At 39.2% G+C, this 21,390-nt stretch overlaps 2 protein-coding genes across 2 annotated transcripts; both read right to left on the bottom strand.

Moving 5' to 3' along the window:
- Nucleotides 1-9,535: 9,535 nt before the first annotated feature.
- On the bottom strand, nucleotides 9,536-14,636 carry LOC141708269 (cyclic nucleotide-gated ion channel 1-like). Its single transcript, XM_074511790.1, has 8 exons — nucleotides 14,482-14,636; nucleotides 13,823-13,986; nucleotides 13,051-13,618; nucleotides 12,754-12,966; nucleotides 11,761-12,050; nucleotides 11,172-11,283; nucleotides 10,705-10,941; nucleotides 9,536-10,382 (listed from the first exon to the last, which is right to left on the bottom strand). Exons 2-8 carry the CDS (start codon nucleotides 13,849-13,851, stop codon nucleotides 9,684-9,686), a joined length of 2,148 nt encoding a protein of 715 aa, XP_074367891.1. The 5' UTR covers nucleotides 13,852-13,986; nucleotides 14,482-14,636; the 3' UTR covers nucleotides 9,536-9,683.
- A 5,825-nt stretch (nucleotides 14,637-20,461) lies between these two features.
- Nucleotides 20,462-20,962, bottom strand: LOC141698702 (uncharacterized). The gene has a single exon (XM_074503472.1). The coding sequence runs from the start codon at nucleotides 20,960-20,962 to the stop codon at nucleotides 20,462-20,464; it is 501 nt and encodes a 166-aa protein (XP_074359573.1).
- Between the last annotated feature and the right edge of the window lie 428 nt (nucleotides 20,963-21,390).

Genomic DNA, 21,390 nt, shown 5'->3' with positions numbered 1-21,390 from the left:
TAAAGGAGCCACCACTAACCCTAAGCAATCTCAGCCACCATTAATCACAATCACCAAACATTGTTCGCGTTCTTCGACAAAGTACCACTGTCACAAATCTTGTTTCTGGAAACAAAACTCGAAATTTGTTGCTATCAAATTCCCCCGTCAACATTTACCAACATGTTTCTCTGATTGTTTACACACAAAAAAATTTCATTCTCTACTAGTTACTTTAGTTACTTTAGTTCCAATATTATTACTCCCTCAGTCCCGGCCAATTGTTATCATTTCTGAAAGAGTGTCTGACACGTATTTTAAGATGAATATAAAGTATAGTTCTATAAATTTTTATAGAAATTTTCTTTTTTTGAATAAAAATAGAAGGTTTAAACTTTTTTTCAGAATTTTTTTTTAAAAATAAAATAAATTAGAACTATATTTTTTATTTATTTTAAAATACGTGTCGAACACTCTCTCAGAAACGATAATAATTGGGAGTGACGGAAGGAGTATAAAAGTAGAAGAAAAGTGAGTTATTGATACTTAGCACAGAACAATACCCTATTTTGTTAATAAGCTTGGGTGGATAAATTTTGCATTAATCCTAACGGATTATTCTGTTGGTAAACACCCGTGTCTATTATAATATATTTGACTTTTTAACATTTTAAAATATGTTAACAATTCGTTAGTAATCGCAAACATACAATTTTATTTGGTAACTTTCATTAATAAAAGGGAGAATATTTTAAGTGTCTACATTATAAATGATAAAAAAAAGAGTTTAAATTAAGTCACAACAGTAATATGCGAGCAAGTGTAGTTGATATTAGTTGATATTAGTTGATATTAGCATCTTTCATTATTTACATTTCTTTTTTATATGCAATAGCAAGCTAAATGGAAGACATTAAACAAACGAAGGTCCTTTTACCTTGCAACTTGCAAGTGTAAAATAAGTAGTGGTCACACGTCTAGGGTGGGCGGATAGTATTTTTATATATTCTAAAAAAAATAATATAAAAAAATATATAATTTAATTTTATAAAAAATGTGTATCCTCCAATATATTTTACTAGATACTCTCCTCTCCTTAGGGAATAAGAAAACATTTCGTCTTATTCTTTAATTACTTTAATTACAGATCTCGTTGCGTTGTCCCCTCACTTTGCATTTGAATTTTAACGAATCAATACGAATCACATTGCATTTGAGGTATTTTAGGTTTACTATGAGTAAGTTATAATCCCTTCGTATTCTTTACATAGATGAAAGAAGACTTGATACGTAATTTAAGATTCTTATTAAATGTAGTTATTTATTTATTTATTTATTTATTTATTTTCTTCTAGATAAAAATGTAATGTTCAAATTTTTATATAGAATTTTTTTTTAAAAAAAATTACAAAATTATATATTTTATAATAACCTTAAAATGCGTGTCAAGTAAGTGAAAAAAAAACGTAAAGAAATGAGTGGGACGAAGTAATATAAGTAGGACATTGTCAGACTCGGCTCGAACTCGATTAAAATAGTTCGGATTCGAGATCGAGTCTATAGTTTCAAGTTTGAAACTCCGCTCGTAAAAAGTTCACTAAATATTAACAAAAACTCAAAATATGATCGGTTCAGCTAGAGTTCGGCTTAAGTTCGATTCGGTGATAAATAAATAATATATAAGAAATATTAAATAATTATATGAAAATATATTTAGTTAATAAAAAAATTAAAAATAATAGAGGCTCGATAAGACTCGTGAACCTTACGAGCCGAGTAATTTTAAGCTTGACCTGGGCTCTATTAAAAATTCGAAAAATTCGAGCTCAAGCTCGACTCGATTATTTTCAAGCCAAATTCAAAATTTTTATGAGCCGACCTGGAGTAGCTCACTAAGAGCATGGATCGTTTATGAGCCTAGTTATATTATGTCATCTTGGGGCACTCTTATAATAAGATGCCCATCTACTTTGTAAAAATCTCCCAAAACTTTACAAATCCGGAATCATTAACAATGCTGCTTTTTGTATGTAGTCGCCCGCATATGGAAAGGTGCTTGTACTTGACGGGATACTTCAGTTAACTGGGAAAGATGAACGTGCCTATCAAGAGATTATCACTTGTGCTTTTGTTTCATCTTTTTCTAAACAAATGATTTGCAAACTGCAAAACTGGTTCTCTGGATTATATACATCGATCATCTTAGGCACAAAGTGTTAGAAAATTAGGATTTTAGAGCTTAATTTAATTATGTTCTTGATGTTAATCCTAAAATCTAATGATTGGAAATTGTTCAATGATATTTGAACTTAAATTTTCATGTATGGTTTTAAGAATTTTCTTAATGAAATCCATATGAAATGAGAGTTGAAAGTAGCTTGAAAAAGCTTGGAAAATTTGAGAATGTTTGTCCCACATTGAAATAAATAAAGGGGGTTGTGTGCTTTATATGGTATTACCCACATGAGTAGTATACAACTACTAAGGTGTGTGATGGTCCATTGTGTTGTTGTGTGCTTCACGCGCACACACACACGCGCGCCCCGCCCCGCCACGCCACGCACCGCACCGGACCGGACCGGGTTGGGTCGAAGGGCGATTTGGGCGAATGTCTCAGCGTACGCGAGGCGACCTGGGCGAGGATTTTATTTATTTGAGAATTATTTTAATTCGAATTTATTTATCGGTGACTGGATTATTGGGCTGGGTACTGAAATAGGCTAAGTCACTTTGTTAGTGGGCTTAGTCTAATTACATTGAACCTGCAAATAATCTGATCTGTAATAAGTTCTGATATCAGAATCAGAACTTAAGAACTGATGAATAAAATCAGAACTTAACAAGTTCTGATATCAGAATCAAAACTTAAGTACTGATGAATCAAATCAGAACTTAACTTAAGTTCTGATAATAATGTGGGTGTTAATGTGAAAAGCTGTTACAAATAATTTAAATTCAAAATCTGATCAGTTTTGATTTTTTCATTAATGAAGCAGTTTAATTCAGACATTAAGTGTGTTGACAGTTTCATTTTTCCTCTCCTATAAATAAAGGCTAAACTGAATGTATAAGAAATATACACACTACATTCTCTTCTCTTCTCTTCAACCTCTCTGCATTTCTCTCCCACAAGTCCTGAAGTGCTGATATTTTCCGGTGACTGAGGTGCTGGTCGAAGTGGAGCTTTTGTTGCTGCTGTTAACATAAACTCCGAGCTGTTTTATCCTGGTGGAGATATTGTGCGCATCCCAAACGCAGCAGGTAGGGGCAATATTCTCTTCAAGAGCAGCCAGGACTTCGAGCAAGGCCTGGTGACTCAGCTGTGATAATTTTTCTTGGCATTTTGTATCTGTGAACCTTTATTTCAATCACTGTTAAAAGCTATGGTTTCGGGTACATCTTTCTTTCTCTCCTCGTTATTTCAGTTACTGATTTTGTTTACCTGCATGTTTTGTTTTGTTAACTGTGGTCTTGGCCTAAACTTGCTAAATTCTTTATACACTTGCTTCTATGTTGCTATATTTCTTAGTGAGATTTACAACATTCTTGAAGAGAATATTAGTTATATAGAATTTAGCATAATGGTTAACGAAAGTGAGGTTATCGTTGGTGGTGGTAGCGGTTCGGGTGCAACTGCTGGGGCCATTGATTGGACCACCTATAGTTTCCCACAAGCTGTTGAACTAACCGGTTTACCGGAGAAATTCAACGGTGGCATTGGCTTTTCTCGCTGGCAGAAAAGGATGAAGTTGTGGTTGACTATAAAGGGTCTGTGGCCGGTTGTGGAATATGAGAAACCAGTAGTGGATCAAGAGAAGGCTGACACAGTTAAGGCTTTTACGAAGTGGGCTGAGAAGGATGGAGTGGCTAGGGCGGCCATTCTGGCGGCACTAACAAACACTTTGTTTGATGTCTATTCTTCTGATGCCTACTCTGCAAAACTCTTATGGGAGAAGCTGGACCAGACACATAATACTGACTCACAAGGTCTAGAAAAGTATTCTGTGGTAAGGTTCCTCGAGTTCAAGCTGGTGGACAATAAGTCCATGACTGAGCAGGTGCATGAGTTCGAGATGATAGTGCATGTTTTGAAGGAGTCTGGAATGAATCTCCCGGAGAAGTTCAAGGTGATGAGTGTGATTGAAAAACTCCCGAAGTCTTGAGAAGAGTTCTCTCTCTCCCTGAAAAGACAGAAAGAAGAGATCACCTGGACCAACCTTATGTTGGACATCTCGGTGCAAGAACAACACAAGTCCAAACAGGGACATGTGATGCCAACTGAACACGGTACCTCGAAGGTAAACATAGCAACTATAGGACAAAAGAGGAAGGCTTTTGCTAAGAAAGCTAATAGTAATAAACCTAAGAGTGACAAGGACAAGGCCAAGAAACCCAAGGTAAACAAACCATGCTGGTCTTGTGGGCAGGTTGGGCACTGGAGTAAGGACTGCCCTACGAAGAAAGTGAAGAAAACCGAGGTAGCGCAAGCAAATGTTGTGCTTGGAACCGCAACTGGGCCTGTAGTGAACATGGTTGTTGGTGAGGCTACGGCTTCTGAAACCGACGTTGACCGGTATGTATCCTACAGCCCTGTAATATTTTCTACCTATCTGTCAAATGAATGGTTGATAGATACTGGAGCTAATGTACATATTTGTGCTGATATTAGTTTATTTGTATCTTATCAACAGAGTCATAGCCTGACTGTGAAGATGGGGAATGCTAGTGTTGCTCAAGTACATGGAGTTGGAAACGTGGATCTGAAGTTCCCTTCAGGACGTATTCTATCTCTGACGAGAGTGCATCATGTTCCCAACATGCGTAGAAATATAATAAGTGGAAGCTGTTTAGTTTCTAGTGGTTTTGAAATTTCGTTCAAGTGTAATAAAGTAGTTCTTATTCACACTGGTACATTCTTTGGCAAGGGTTACTTGTCAAATGGTTTATTTGTTATTAATGCGGATCCCGTTTTGGGAAATTTGAATAATAATGTTATTCCTACTGTTAACTGTATTGAATCCTCAAATATATGGCATGCTAGACTAGGTGATTTAAACTTTGGTGCTCTTATGAACATGATGAACTTAGAGTTGATTCCAAAATATACCATAGAAAAGAATTCTAAATGTCAAGTATGTGTGTCTGCTAAACAGATAAGGAAACCTTTTCATAACGTTGTTAGGGATTCAGACTTGTTAGATTTAGTACACACTGATATTTGTGAATTTGGTGGTGTGTTGACCAAGGACCAGTTTAGATACTTCATTACTTTTATAGATGATAGTAGTAGATACTGTTATGTTTATTTACTTAGACATAAGGATGAAGCACTTAGTAAATTCATTATATATAAAACTGAAGTAGAAAAACAAACTAGTAAGTTACTTAAAAGGTTGAGATCTGATAGAGGTGGTGAGTATACGAGTAATGCTTTTAATGAATTTTGTGCAAACAATGGTATAGTTCATGAAGTTACTCCACCATACACACCAGAGTCTAATGGGGTTGCTGAGCGAAAGAACAGAACATTTAAAGATATGATTAATAGTATGCTTATTAACTCTGGGTTGCCTAAATACATGTGGGGGAGGCTCTAAATACGGCTTGCCATATTTTGAATAGAGTCCCTCTGAAACACATGGATAAAACACCCTTGGAGTTATGGAAAGGCAGGATGACTAGTCTTAAGTATCTTCGTGTGTGAGGGTGCCTTGCTAAGGTGCTTGTTCCTGAACACAAGAGAAAGAAACTAGGTCCAAAGACTGTTGACTGTATCTTTCTGGGCTATCTTGAAACCACTACAGCTATGAGATTTTTAGTGTTAAAATCTGACATAGATGGTATAGTGGCAAACACGATAGTTGAATTTTGAGATGCGACATTCTTTGAGGATGTCTACCCTATGAAGACTGGAATACCTGAAATGACTTCTGAGGAAGATTCTACTCACACATCAAGTTCTATTCCTGATCATGTGGAAAAGATGACAAATGTGGGGGCGGAATCTAGTAGTAGCTCTAGTCCTAAGGAACTAGAGGAACCAAGGAGAAGTAAGCGTGCAAAGGTAGTCAAGGATTTTGGAGGTGATTTCATCACTTACAACATCGAGGACGAACCTTTAACTTTCCGGCAAGCTATGGATTCTTCTAAGTCAAGGCACTGGAAGGGCGCTGTCAAGAGTGAAATTGACTCTATTGTTTCTAATGGAACATGGGAGTTGGTTGATCTCCCTCCTGGGTGTTCTACTATTGGGTGCAAATGGGTCTTTAAAAGGAAGTTGAACCCTGACGGCTCAATAGATAAGTACAAAGCTAGACTGGTAGCTAAGGGTTTTAAGCAAAAGGAAGGAATTGATTATTTTGATACATACTCTCCGGTTGCAAGAATGGTAACAATCCGAATGCTTATAGCATTGGCTTCAGTCCATGGTCTTATCATCCATCAGATGGATGTAAAGACGGCTTTTCTTCATGGTGAACTTGAAGAAGAGATTTATATGGATCAGCCTGATGGATTTGTTGCATCAGGCAATGAAAGGAAAGTATGTAAGTTGATCAAGTCCATCTATGGCTTGAAACAAGCTCCCAGAGATTGGCATAAAAAGTTTGATGAAACTATATTGCCTTTCAGTTATAAGATTAATGAAAGTGATAAGTGTGTCTACACTAAAGTTAAAGGTAATGAGTGTGTTATTTTGTGCCTATATGTGGATGACATTTTATTGTTTGGAACCAATATTGAGATTATTAACGAGACTAAAGAATTCTTGAAAAGGCATTTTGAAATGAAGGATATGGGTGAGGCAAGTGTGATTCTTGGAATCAAACTGATTCAGTCCACTGAAGGAATAACCTTGACTCAATCTCATTATATAGAGAAATCTATACTTGAGAAATATGGTTATTCACAGTGTAGAATCGCTAGTACACCTTATGATTCGAAAGTTTCCCTTGTCAAGAATACTTTAGGAGTGCCTGTGTCTCAGTTAAGGTACTCTCAGATTATTGGGAGCTTGCAGTATCTTGCTAACTGTACTAGACCAGATATTTCATATTTTGTGTCTAAATTGGCTAGATATACAAGCTGTCCAAACAGAACTCATTGGGATGCTCTTGATAGAGTACTTAGATATCTAAAAGGCACAATGTACCTTAGTTTACACTACAGGAGATTTCCTGGTGTGCTTGAAGGGTACAGTGATGCAAGTTGGATAGCTAAGAAGTCTGGTTCCAATGGAGTGACTGGATACGTGTTCACCTTGGCTGGTGGAGCAATATCCAGGAAGTCAAGCAGACAGACTATAGTTACTCGGTCTACTTTTGAGGCTGAGTTGTGTGCACTTGATGCCACAGGGACGGAGGCTGAATGGTTACACGGACTTATGTCTGCAATACCTGTAGTAAGCAGACCGCTTCCTGCTATTGCTATTCACTGTGATAGTCGAACAACTATCGACAAAATTAGCAGTAAAAAGCATAATGCTAAAACTAAGAGACACATCCAAGTTAGACTCAAGTCTATAAGGGGTTTAGTGACTGATAGGATCATAGCTATAGAGTTCATAGGAACTCAGAATAATATAGCTGATCCTCTTACTAAAGGACTGGAACCTGCAGTGGTCCTTAAGTCAAGGTTGGGGATGGGACTGTCAACCCATCATAATTCATCAACAGTGGGAACCCAATACACATGAGAGGAGATCCCTCGAAGTGTATTCAATGGGTAATAACAAGCTGTAAGGATGAGTTGGTAGTACCTTTGCTACATAGATGATACTATAGTATCTGAGTCTATCCCCTGTAAACCTAGAAGGTACTGACACTGCCAGAAAAGCAAGAGTGTTAAAACTCTGAATGGGATCAAGTCATTTGACGAGATAGAGGCAGTATATCTCTGGAGATGCCCAGCTAAGCGAATATAATTGTGTGGTCGCAATTAGAGGATAGGGTTAATCCTTGAAGCATTCGATGAACAGGATCGAGACATGACCATTAATGTCTCAAAGCCGAAGATTGGCACCATAACCTTTGACTTGTCATCGTCTATGGAATATGGTTATACCAAACGGATTAAGATTCAAGGTGAAACATTCCATCTGAGTCCGATAGCCATTGAAGTAGAGGAATTAGGAGGGTTCAAACCCGGAAGGGTACCGACTCTGAAAAACAAGTCATGATGAGAAATTGATCGCATTTCTGTATGGATTTGTGGGGGATTGTTAGAAAATTAGGATTTTAGAGCTTAATTTAATTATGTTCTTGATGTTAATCCTAAAATCTAATGATTGGAAATTGTTCAATGATATTTGAACTTAAATTTTTATGTATGGTTTTAAGAATTTTCTTAATGAAATCCATATGAAATGAGAGTTGAAAGTAGCTTGAAAAAGCTTGGAAAATTTGAGAATGTTTGTCCCACATTGAAATAAATAAAGGGGGTTGTGTGCTTTATATGGTATTACCCACATGAGTAGTATACAACTACTAAGGTGTGTGATGGTCCATTGTGTTGTTGTGTGCTTCACGCGCACACACACACGCGCGCCCCGCCACGCACCGCACCGCACCGGACCGGACCGGACCGGGTCGGGTCGATGGGCGAATGTCTCGGCGTCTCGCGTACGCGAGGCAACCTGGGCGAGGATTTTATTTATTTGAGAATTATTTTAATTCGAATTTATTTATCGGTGACTGGATTATTGGGCTGGGTACTGAAATAGGCTAAGTCACTTTGTTAGTGGGCTTAGTCTAATTACATTGAACCTGCAAATAATCTGATCTGTAATAAGTTCTGATATCAGAATCAGAACTTAAGAACTGATGAATAAAATCAGAACTTAACAAGTTCTGATATCAGAATCAAAACTTAAGTACTGATGAATCAAATCAGAACTTAACTTAAGTTCTGATAATAATGTGGGTGTTAATGTGAAAAGCTGTTACAAATAATTTAAATTCAAAATCTGATCAGTTTTGATTTTTTCATTAATGAAGCAGTTTAATTCAGACATTAAGTGTGTTGACAGTTTCATTTTTCCTCTCCTATAAATAGAGGCTAAACTGAATGTATAAGAAATATACACACTACATTCTCTTCTCTTCTCTTCAACCTCTCTGCATTTCTCTCCCACAAGTCCTGAAGTGCTGATATTTTCCGGTGACTGAGGTGCTGGTCGAAGTGGAGCTTTTGTTGCTGCTGTTAACATAAACTCCGAGCTGTTTTATCCTGGTGGAGATATTGTGCGCATCCCAAACGCAGCAGGTAGGGGCAATATTCTCTTCAAGAGCAGTCAGGACTTCGAGTAAGGCCTGGTGACTCAGCTGTGATCATTTTTCTTGGCATTTTGTATCTGTGAACCTTTATTTCAGTCACTGTTAAAAGCTATGGTTTCAGGTACATCTTTCTTTCTCTCCTCGTTATTTCAGTTACTGATTTTGTTTTTGTTTACCTGCATGTTTTGTTTTGTTAACTGTGGTCTTGGCCTAAACTTGCTAAATTCTTTATACACTTGCTTATATGTTGCTATATTTGTTAGTGAGATTTACAACACAAAGAATGCAGCAAGAATATGGCCTAAAAAGAAAAACCGAAGTTAAGGGTATATACAACTTACAATACAGAAGGGCCTAAGAAATTGAAAGAACAATAACTAAATGCTTACAATTTTGACATTTAATGAGAACACTCATGAGATTATGTACTGTTTATTTATCTTCAGCAGTAAAATCAGGTTCTGCTGGCTTCTGGAGCAACATTGGTGGTACTCTGTCTGGAATCCTTGCTTTTCTTGTACCATTGCGTCGTAAAGCACGAAGTGCATTAGCAGCAAATCTTGAAGCGTAGATTGTTGCACCTAAACTTGGTGAGCTACCAGTGCCTGTGGCCAGTGCAGTTTGTAACCTATCTTCCTCTTCTCGAAGTGATTCCTCCATCTTCTTTCTACAGTGTCGTCGCCAAGCAGCCTGTATGAAACAAGCTGCCCAAGTCCTCCATTGCTGTGAGTAAAACCTAAATGTATGGCGTAGCTGCTTGCTGTGGAGTCGCCTATACTGAGACGCAACAAATTTCAAATCATCGGCCATAAGAGCAAAGGCCTCAACTTCTGAGAGGACTCTAACTGTTCTTGTAGAAATTGGGAGATTTGATGACGAATGGGGATCCAGGGCCCAAGTGAGTAGTTCTTCTCCACAAAAATCACCAGCTTTTAAACAATCAGAGTTGAAGAAGCCTGTCCGTCCTCCATTGGTGGTAACAGTTAGTAACTTGCCTCGCATTACGAACAGCATCTCATCCACTGGGTCCCCCTCTCGTACAATATAGCTATCCTCAGTGTGCAGCACCGGCTTAAGGCAGTCACAGAGTGCATCCAACAATTGCTCATCCATCTTTTCAAACATGGGCACCTTTCAAAATAGAAAAAATAAGATACATAAGTGTTAATGTGGAGCTGAAACTAACCATCATTTTAGTTGCACCTTGAAAAGCCATAACATTTAATATCTACAATATATATTGATCAATTATCATCAAATGTCCAAACCGCTTTTCAAGATCACCACAGCACAAAACTAAACCTTTGTAGACAGGACATTCTAGAATTGAAAGTATATGTTCCAGAGATATTAAAGTACCAAATGCCGAAAAACAACCCTAATAGAACATTTAGACTATATTATCATATTAACTAGAGGCTACTATGTCAGAGATAATTAAAGAGAAACCCACCCTAGTCAGCAAAGCCAAACAAAGGTGCCGTTTGATATCCCTTCTAAGATCCTTGGGAAGGTTACGGATCAGATTCTCTTCATCAACACCTCTAGTTTCCTGCCATTTATACTGCTCATACCGCCTGATTCTTTCTCTCAGATTCCCCGGCAGCAGGCGGTGGGACATCCATTGTTCTGCATCTCGTCTTTTCACTCTCATCTCCTCCAACCTTTTAGTTGTTGATTGAAGATATGTCTGGAATGCAAAGAGTAGACTTAAAAATAACCAAAATTCAAAGGAAACAAAGAGTAATAACATATTTTGTTTCATTTCAATGAAGAAATACTTTATCCATACAGAGTGATATCAGGCGCAAAGGATTCATTGATGTTAACAAACACATTGTCATATGAACTGCAATTTATAACTTTGACTGAACATTTAAGTCTCAATAATGTAAAACTTAAAGAAATAGTACTACAAACCTGCATATTTCCAATGAGAAACGAAAATAAAACTAAGCCAGAGATAGAAATGAATACTGCAAAGCAGATTTCCCAAACATAGGTGCTTGTTTGTAGATTTTGGCCTAGCGAACTGCAAAATAGAATAGATGAAAAATCACACACTGCTTTCAAGACTAACATAGAGAGTTATCAATTTAAATTAAACTGCAATTTTTGATGAATAAACGAGCTATCACATAAACATGACAAGGATCAAGATAGGCGAGAGAGTCCACTGTGGTTACAGTCATTCAAAAGCCAGGCCTCATGTATTTGACTGCTTCTATTACTATACAAGTAGATGAATGCACATGAATTTTGCAAAATCAACGTATTTTTATGTGAAACACATGGAAACAGATCAATATTACAATATCGAACAAAATAAAGTAAGATAAAAAGAAGTGCCTTTTGAGAAATATTTAAGTTATGTACCCATTTTAACTATTATTTCCCCTTACAAAAAGATTAAGAAAGTTGAACTAATATTCATACAAACGCCTTAAGAATACTTATGGTGTGCTTCATGTTATTAAATTATACCATCTTGAGTTTATTGTACTCATACCTTAAGTTCTGCAAGCCCCACCAGAAACAATAAAATAACTTCTGGGGAAAATCCATGGACTCAACAATTCCAGAATCAAGAGCATCATGATAAATTCCAAAATCGAAGAGTGTTTTGTTTGGTGTTTTTATCGGGCATGATACATTCAAAAGTGAATCAAAATTCTTATTCTCATCACAATGAAATGAAGAATGTATACAGTCCTCAGAATTGGTAGAATTGTTGCATGCTTTACGCCAGCATGTTGTTTCTCGCTCTATCGAACTCAAATACCAAAAGCCTCCAAGCACCTGAAAGTTCAGCAAGTCATATAGAGCTCTAATAATGAAAGAATATCAATAACATAAGAAGACGATAAAGTTTATCAATATTTGAATACAGATTAAGGAAAACATTATCTATATTTGTTTGCAAGGATTTGTTTAATCTAGAATTTGCACTTACGATGCATAAACCTTCTGGAATATTTTTTTCCAATCACCTTTTAGTTCAATATGAGGAGACTATTGATCTCACTCTCTCCCTGAGTATAATTAATCTCAAGGTAATTAACCAAAAAGGAAACTGGGTTTAGTTCTTGAAATAAATAAAATTTAATACAGTATAAATTCAGAAAGTGCAAGTCATTCAGTCAATAAAAAACATAGCCAATGTATAAAGCTAATTAGTGGCCTGTGTCTTTGTTCTTTATTTTTTCTGGATAACAAGCATAGTCAATAAACAAAAATAGGCCGTGTCTTTTGTGTTTTTTTTTCTGGATAAATATCCTCATCTGAATTTTTTTTTAAACACTGGCATTATATACCCCACGAAACAAACGTAGCCTATGTATAAAGCTTAGTAGTAATTTGTCTAAAAAAACTACTAGATTATGAATAGTGATGTTAGATGTGCATGTACAGGTGTAGGGAATTTTGAGCCTATTTATTTGTCTCGTAGTAGCTCATCTATTCTTTGTATGATGTGCTCGTGTTAGCTAGCAACAGCACTTACATGACTAGCAAGCATGTAGAGGAAAAGGTTGAATGCAGCACCAGCCCATGCAGTTTCAGTAAGTATCCCCGAAGTTCGCGTGACTTCTTTATACAATGGGAAGACTCGAAGAACCCTGGGTATATATTGAAAAAGAACAATATACTTCAGCAAATTCTTAGTGTGCAGCGGATGTGAGCCTCCCATATGTGGAATGATGATTACAACTGCAACCTACAGACATTAGGAAGCAAAGATAATACTTCTTAGTTCACTATAAAAAAAAAGCACAAAAACCGTGTCAATGTCTATCATTACCTGCGGTAGTGGAAGGACTGCTAGAATATCAATCAAGAAGTATGACTTCAAATATTTCTTTGCTATTGCAGAAGCATCTTCAACTAAAACACCTCTTCCAAAAACTCGTGAAGATGGAGCAATAAAACCAGTACGAAACTGAAAGAAAATGTGAATTATGTAGAATATATCGGTAAAAGAGCGCAAAACGCAGGCAGTAGTTTCCAACTTCTTATCCAGCACTAGACACTTCTTGACATCGTTGATGACTGGAATGTAAAAGAACAAAGGGTCTAGAGACAGAGCAACGATGCAGGATATTACAAATATCTTATTCCACTTCTGTAGGAAGGGTCCTTGCGGATCAAGTATTGTTTTGCTAGACCCCACGCCTTTTGCCAAAAGGCTACTGAAGGATTGAGATTTAAATGACCTATGCAGGTTTTCTATCCTCTCAGAACTGCGGTTAAAGCTTCGTCTTAACTTGCGTGAGACTGCGTTCATTGATAATCCAAGTTTCTCCGATTGAATTCCTTCATTATCAGATATCAGTACATCAGAGCTTTTCTCTGATTTCCAATCCTGGAACCTGAACATAGGGTAATTTCAAGCAAGAGTTCAGTGATTCAATAAAAAAATGAGGTTCAGAGTTTACATTTACAAATATTGAGGAAGCATATAACACAAGTAGATTGTAAGTTAGGACATCATAACAATGAAAAATATATATAAGACTGCACAAGCAATCATAGAGGCCATTTAAAGGCCAATGATTCAAAAAAGAATGACTTACTGCACAAATTTCTCTTGTCTGTAATTCATAGCTTAATTTATATGCAAGACACGGCAGAGACAGGATGATAAAACTCTGTTATTCAATCGAAATTCAAAAAAAGCAGCAATTCATATAAAAACTGTTTCAGGTAGCATCAAAGGTCCACCCATGACCGTGAAATACTGCAAGAAGAAACAATATTCCATTAACAATGATACAAGAATCAAATCCATTACCCCTGAATTTCATGCAACATAAAAACCTTAATTCAACACGAAACTCAAGTAATAAGGCCTTTTAGAATTCTCGAACAAATAAAAACACTATGGTGTGTCAGTGATCACAAAGCTATTTTGATAAATAACTGTACTCAGCACTAACTTGCTATAACACTCACTAATTTAGTTAAATCTGTTAACATAAAATCACAAATTTATAATCCAGTATTTGCAACTTGTATACATAATCATCATTCATCAACCATAAACACACAACTTCTGAACATACATACAAAAACATACAACCACCACGTATGCAAACACAATATATTTAAGTATCTTTACATAACCTTAATTATAACATCAAAACATTGACTTGTAAAACTATGAAAATAAGTAAATAAAACAAGAAAATATACCAAAAATATGTAAAATTAAGGGGGGAGGAGACGAGCGTACCGAAGAAAGAGCAAAAACAAGGTTGGAAACAAAACCCAAGAATGCTTGTAAGTGGACAATACTGAGGAGAGTAAGTATTTATCAAAGGAAACTTCGCGGAGACTTCTTGTGTATAGCAGCAGTAACCATCGTTTTCAAAGTCGCCTTTAACGTGTTGAATGGTGCAAATATTTGTACGTAAAAAACCAAAGTACTGCAACTGCCTTATTACAAGACTTTTAGGATGGGAAAAATTATGAATCTCATGGGTCCACCGACTCAAAGTGGGCTTCACTTTCCTATCCAATTAACATATTGTCTTATTCTTTTTCCCTTTTTTATATGTATACAAATAAAAAAGTTATTGCTGGTAAATGGTAATCATTAAGCTTAAACTTGGTTCAACAATTGGCCCTGAGTTCTAATCCACCAATTGTTATGATAACTCTGATCAACAATTGTTATGTTAACGTGACGGTTATAAGGAGAATTTCGTATTACACTATTTTAGAGCATATTGGTCGGAATAAAGATTAAATATGATGTTTTGTGGCGGAGGAAGGGTATATATGATGGTGACTGAACTTGTAGGTTGACTCCTCAAGAAAAATTAGGGTTTTCGTTATTCTTTATCAAGTCTCGACTCATGTCTCATACAAGTGCCTATGTATCATATTTATAGGGATCAAGTCTCACGTAGTTATTGAGGAACAAGTCATCTAGGTTAGGGTTAGGATTTTTCGACTCGTGCAACCCAAGCCCAGACCGAAATCAGGCCTTTAGCCGATTAGTCACGTAAACCTTGACCGGCCCCACACGCTTCCTACAATCTTGCGACATTTCCGCATTTCTTCTCGTGGTTGTAGGAATGTCCCGTGTCAGCCCCGAAATTTACGAATAACTCAGTCATCTATGAGTCATTTTCCATTTTTTCAAATAAATTATCTAAGTGCGAGCCGGCCTGGTCACCTCGGCCCGCACCTATTCTTCTTCAACCCATTAAGAGGACTTCCCCCTCGTTATTCCATTAGATGCTAGCACACGAGCCCAGCTCACGTGTTATAAGCCCAACTCACCCATCAGCTCATGAGCCCAGCACGCATGTGCAAACCCAACACGCATGTGCTAGCCCAGCTCGTACATCCAATTATTTAAGCCCGATTCTTCAATATGGCCATAGGGACCTGTTTAGGGCTCATGCCCCAAAAGCGGGCATAACAACTACCCCAAAAATTTCTGGTCGCATGTTTTAGGCTAGGAATTTTTTCAACATTTATTTTTTATGCTCCTACAATTGCGTGCCAATGGGGTCGCACCGGCAGCCTCACATTCCTTTCAACGGTCGTGTCTTTTGAATGTATAACAGCTGTAAGACAGCTGGCATGGGGATCTGTGTCAACCTCTAAGATGATGACACGTGTCAACACAACCTTCCCTCGCATATCCTCTATAAATATGTGAGTTCCGCATTTCATTTCTTCACTTTTCCAAGAACACTAACGAATTGTTGTCCATTTTTCTCAGGGATCTACCACGGCTAAAACAATCATCACCACAATGACCATCTACCAGCGGCGTTACTCTCCGGCCATATATTATTCAGGATCTTCGTTTGTATCATCTATAGGTATCATTTTGATCTGAAATCATTCATATTTGTTGTTTTTTCTTCATCATTATAACGCCACATGCGAGCACACACCACATGTTCAATGCAATCCTATTTTGACTTCACACACTCACAAACTGCGATGCGAGCCCACAAGTTCGCTTAGACTTTTAGGCGCGACCCCTCTTTCGTGTGCGACGCGAGCACACTTAGGTGCGACCCTATTTTTATATTCATTTTTTAGGGCCACACACTAATATTCACCATCTTTTACAGATATCGAGTGTATCTTCAGCTCGCTCCTATGGATCATCCTGCTCTTCCTCGAGCCCGGCTCGCTCTTCCTCGAGCCCGACTCGCTCTTCCTCGAGCCCGCCTCGCTCTTCCTCGAGCCCGACTCGCTCTTCCTCGAGCCCGGCTCGCTCTTCAGCCACCCCTTCTCCTCTCAATTAATATCCACCTGAGCAGTGAGGCTCAAAATACTTCCAACGCGAGCTCGCTTCTATCTTTGGATGCCTTAGCCAGCTTATTTTTCCCAGCTCCGTTATCACCCCACAGGGAGCTATGAACATAGCTAGAGTCGAAAATGAAATGCGTGACAGTGGTTCCAGCTCGTTGAATATCCATCTCGACCCCAACCTTGAAGATTACACAAGGGAGACCAACATTTACAATTGGAGAAGAAAACCTATGGATTTTTCCAATATTCATGCATCGCTCGGGCTAGAGGAGCTTTTAAGCCGTAAGCCCGCCCCTATTGACAAGGAGCAAGCAAACGAAATCCTAAGGGAAATGGCTCGACAAAAGGAGGTTCGTCTCAAGTTAGCTGCAGAAACCAATCTTGACCCCACTCACCTCGATTCTGAATCAACTGACAGTGATCTAGGCAGCAGCTAATATGATACCAATAAAGGAAAAATATCGGTTGCTACAAAATACACCATCCTTGTGCTCGAGGGCGAGGAGGATGGCTCGCACCCCCCAATGAGCGAGGAGTTGGCAGATGTTACAAGTCAGATCAATATCTGCAACTATACTTATGTCCATGCTACTTCCCCTGAACCATATATGCCTAATGACCTGAGCTCAAGGGTGAGATCATCTTCAGGAAACAAATTATTTCAGATGGAGAATAGAGCTCGAGCTCGGCCTAAGAGGAGGTAAAAATCTTAGCCTATCGCGACCTGGCATCCTCACTTACCCAGAATTATCTAGTCGATATCATTGACCATTTCAAGCTCAAGGGTCATGTGATTCTTTCCAGGCCGCATATGCGATGCTATAGATTCAAGCATCAGGATAATGGAGGTAGAGTGCCTTGCATGGTTTTTTCCATCTTCCTACTCAGGCTTGGGATTTCTTCACCTCTTCACCCTTTCATCAAAGATGTTTGTATATACTACCAGCTCGCCCCACTTCAGATTAACCCGAATGGATACAGGGCCGCTATCGCCTTGCACATCATGTACCATAAGCGCGGGTTTCCTCCTCTCACCGCGAGGCAGCTGGGTTATTTTCTCAACTTGAAACATTCGCCAAATGACTTTGGATACTTCTATTTATCTGTCTGGTCGTGTTATAATAAGAAAAACCTCATCCACAGCGGGCCGAGCAACTCAGGAAAGTGGAAGAGCCCTATTTCTACATTCACGAGGTTCCTCAAATCCAAACTCATTTCTACTACAACCCATATAAGACAAGTTCTTTCGGGCCGCATTTATTTTCTTTCTAATAGTTCATTTTTAACAATCAACCTTTTTACTTATCTTCATCAATACATTTGAGGAGGGGCACACTGAACCCTCTTCTATATAGAGTCCCATCATATACCACATAGCAAGCTGCCTTGTATCTCATCCTTCTTGCCTCATTCTTTTCGTCTGGAAGCGATACTTCTTTTATATAAGCCAAAATGGGGGTCATCCATGTTGGGCTGAGGCCGCTACCAATGGTGCAAATCTCATATTCGGGCACACTAGGTTGCCTCTGTATATCAAGGGGAACGATCCCTAACAGAGTGGCCTCCCAGCGCGAGCCGAGATTAGCTAGCTCGTCTTCACCTTCATTCTACCCGCATGGGATTAGCTCCAGCCTCACTTCGTTGAACATCCCAATTATCCTCTGTGTACATTTTAAGTAAAGCTCCGTTATCGACCCCTTAGCTTGGTACCCCCCCCCCATTTATCTGGTTGACCACGATCATAGAGTCACTAAACACGTTCAAATTCTCTGCCCTCATTTCCAAGGCTAGCGTGAGGCTGGATGAAAAGATGGTTGCTAAAAAAGGTGTTCTTTTATTCACCTTCAAAGATTTGGGGCGCAGTTCTGCTTCCCCTGCTCACTCTCCTCTACCCTGGTATGATAATGAGGGCCCCCTGGTCCACTTCCTGGTGTGGGGGAAACTCCAGAATAAAGTCAGCCAAGGCTTGGCCTTTAATGCGGTCCTAGGTTTATAATCCGCCTCAAACTGGTCAAGCTCTACTGTCCACTTCAACATTCGACTAGAAGCCTCAGACTTGTGCATCATCTGTCTAAGTGGATAAGAGGTTCTCACTTCTATTTTATTGTCTTGAAAATAGGGTCTGAGGTTCCGAGAGGCTAGGATTAGAACATATGTCAGCTTCTCGAGATTTGTGTACCGAGTCTCTGCGTCGGCTAGTCTTTTGCTCACATAATATACCGGGAGCTAGATACCATCATATTCCCGGACTAACACAGCACTAACTGAGAAGTCGGAGACGGCCAAGTAAAGGACCAGGACTTCCCTTGCCTTGGGGTTGGACAGCATATGAAGGCTACCGAGGTGCTCCTTTATGTTCTCGAATGCGTCTTCACACTCCTTTGTCCATTAAAAGTTCTTCCCCACTCCCTTGATAGCTTTAAAGAATTCATGGCATCTGTCGGAGGACCTTGAGATAAAGCCGTTCAGAGCAGCCACTCATCTTGTCAAGCTCTGCATATCCTTTACCCGTCGTGGAGATTTCATCTCAAGTAGGGCTCGTATCTTGGCAGGGTTGGCCTCAATACCCAAATGGTCGACAGTAAAGCCCAGAAACTTCCCAGACTCGACCTTGAACACATATTTTTGGGGATTGAGCTTCATCATGTACTCCCTCAAGATCTAGAACATGTCTGATAGGTGACGAACATGGTCATTTGCCTCCTATGACTTCACTAACATATCATCCACATACGCCTCCATAGTTTTTCCCAGTTGGTGTTTGAACATCTTATTCACCAACCTTTGGTAGGTTGCTCCAACATTAAGGAGCCCGAAGGGCATCCCAATGTAATGATAGAGGCCCCGATCAGTGATAAAGATGGTATGCTCCTGATCTGGCCCATACATTGGGATTTAGTTATATCCCGATTAAGCATCCCTAAAGCTAAGTAATGCGTGCCCAATCGTGGAATCAACCAGCTGGTCGATTCGGGGTAGAAGAAAACTATCCTTCAGGCAGGCTTTGTTGAGGTCAGTGAAGTCCACACATGTCCTCCATTTGCCATTTGGTTTTTCGACAGGCACTGGGTTTGCCAGCCACATTGGGTAAAAGGCTTCCCTTACGAGCCCTGCCTCCATTAGTCTATCCACTTCTTCCTTGAGGGCCCCCGCCCTCTCTCCACTAATCGCCCGTCTGTTCTCCCTGACCCCTTTCTTTTTTGGATTTAAGTTAAGTCGGTGGTAAATGACACTCGGGTCGATCCCCACCACATCAGAGTGCGACCATGCAAAGACATCCAAATTTTTCCTCAATAATTGAGCCAGGTATTCTCTCAGCTCGGGGCTCAAGTTAAAGATTATTCTTAGCACCTTGGAAGGATCATTCGGGTCTGCCAAAATTGAGATCATGTCTTCTGCGACCCCATCTCGTTCAACCATCAGGTGTATTCTCGGATCCAAGTCTGCCATAGCCTCACTAGTTTCCCCCTCTTCTGTGATTGTTAAGTATTCTGTAACCTCGAGCACGGGCTCACGAGCTCGACCTAAACTGATCAAAACTTCAGCAGTCATGGTAACCTCACGGTTGATTACCTTTCCTTTCTTGAGTCTTGATGTAACATGTTCAGAGCTATCTTCATCATCACTTGCTTCCTCTACAATCCCCTCTTGCCCCACCATGATAGGGTGAGAGGCTTCTATTAGCAAGACCCCAGGGCGCGACTCCACTTGAATCCCCATATGCTCAAAATAGCCCTTTGGCAATTCCTCAATCGAGATCATGTTACATGTCTCGCGGCCTTCAGGACGTGTTCTTTCCTCCCCTTAGCCTATTTCATGAGGACATCACATTTATCCAGATTGATCGTCTTTCAATACATTTCCCAACTCTGCTGCCTTGAGTGCCTGATTATAACAAACTCTCGATTCGTACTGAAAGCTCTTCAAGAAGCCTACCCCGTGGGAGTTGGGAATTTTACTGTCATATGATGGATCGGGGTCACCATCCTCATTGCCCTCAAAAGGGGTCTGCTGACTATAACATTGTAAGCACATGGCTGATCTACGATTGTAAACATGGCAACCTGTGTGGCTGCATAAGGTTCTTCTTCCAAAGTCACTGGGATCCGGATCGTCCTCTTTACTCCGATTGAGTTTCCTGTAAACCAGTACAGGTGCCCACCTGTCGAGGTGAGGTCTTTGTCCAACAACCCCAATTTCTTATATGCATCATAAGTCAATACGTCAGCCGAGCTCCCAGTATCCACCGACGCTCGGTGCACATTCACCATCCCAATCTTCATTTTTATCACCAGGGCATCAGTATGAGGGTAATAAACCCACTTGGCATCAGTTTCCGTAAACATGATGTCATCGACCTCTCTTTCAAAGAGCTCTGGGGGCTTTTGGTTCAGATGGTTGACGTTGGGGCTTGTCCTTCGCCTCCTGGGCATATTTGTCCATCGCCTTCCATCTATCTCCACCGATATGAGACCCTCCTAGAATTATATGAATGATGTTAGCCCGAGATGCCCTCTCCTTTTTTCTAGGGGTGGAGGAGGGACTGTATGATAGTCAGTCATGTGCTTTCGAACCTCTTTGATAACCCACTCTGTAAGCTTCCTATTAGGGCAGAAACACGCGCTAAAATTACACGCAAGTATACGCGTTCGCAAGTAGTATAAGATATAAATCAGATTCAAACCCACAGAGACTCTTTTAGTTAACTTAAGATTATGCACTTATGCAACAATGGTATGGCTATCGCTCAATGCTAACACAATAACAAGTTGATATGTTTATAACTAAGATTAAACTAACGTGCAGTTAACTAAGAATAAAAGTGATTGAAGTAACTATATGAGACAAACATGGGATTCTA

Source organism: Apium graveolens, chromosome 2, assembly GCF_009905375.1.
Source record: "Apium graveolens cultivar Ventura chromosome 2, ASM990537v1, whole genome shotgun sequence".
Classification (NCBI taxonomy): domain Eukaryota; kingdom Viridiplantae; phylum Streptophyta; class Magnoliopsida; order Apiales; family Apiaceae; genus Apium; species Apium graveolens.
Note: the sequence above shows the minus strand (reverse complement) of the source record. Positions and strands in the feature narration are given on the sequence as shown.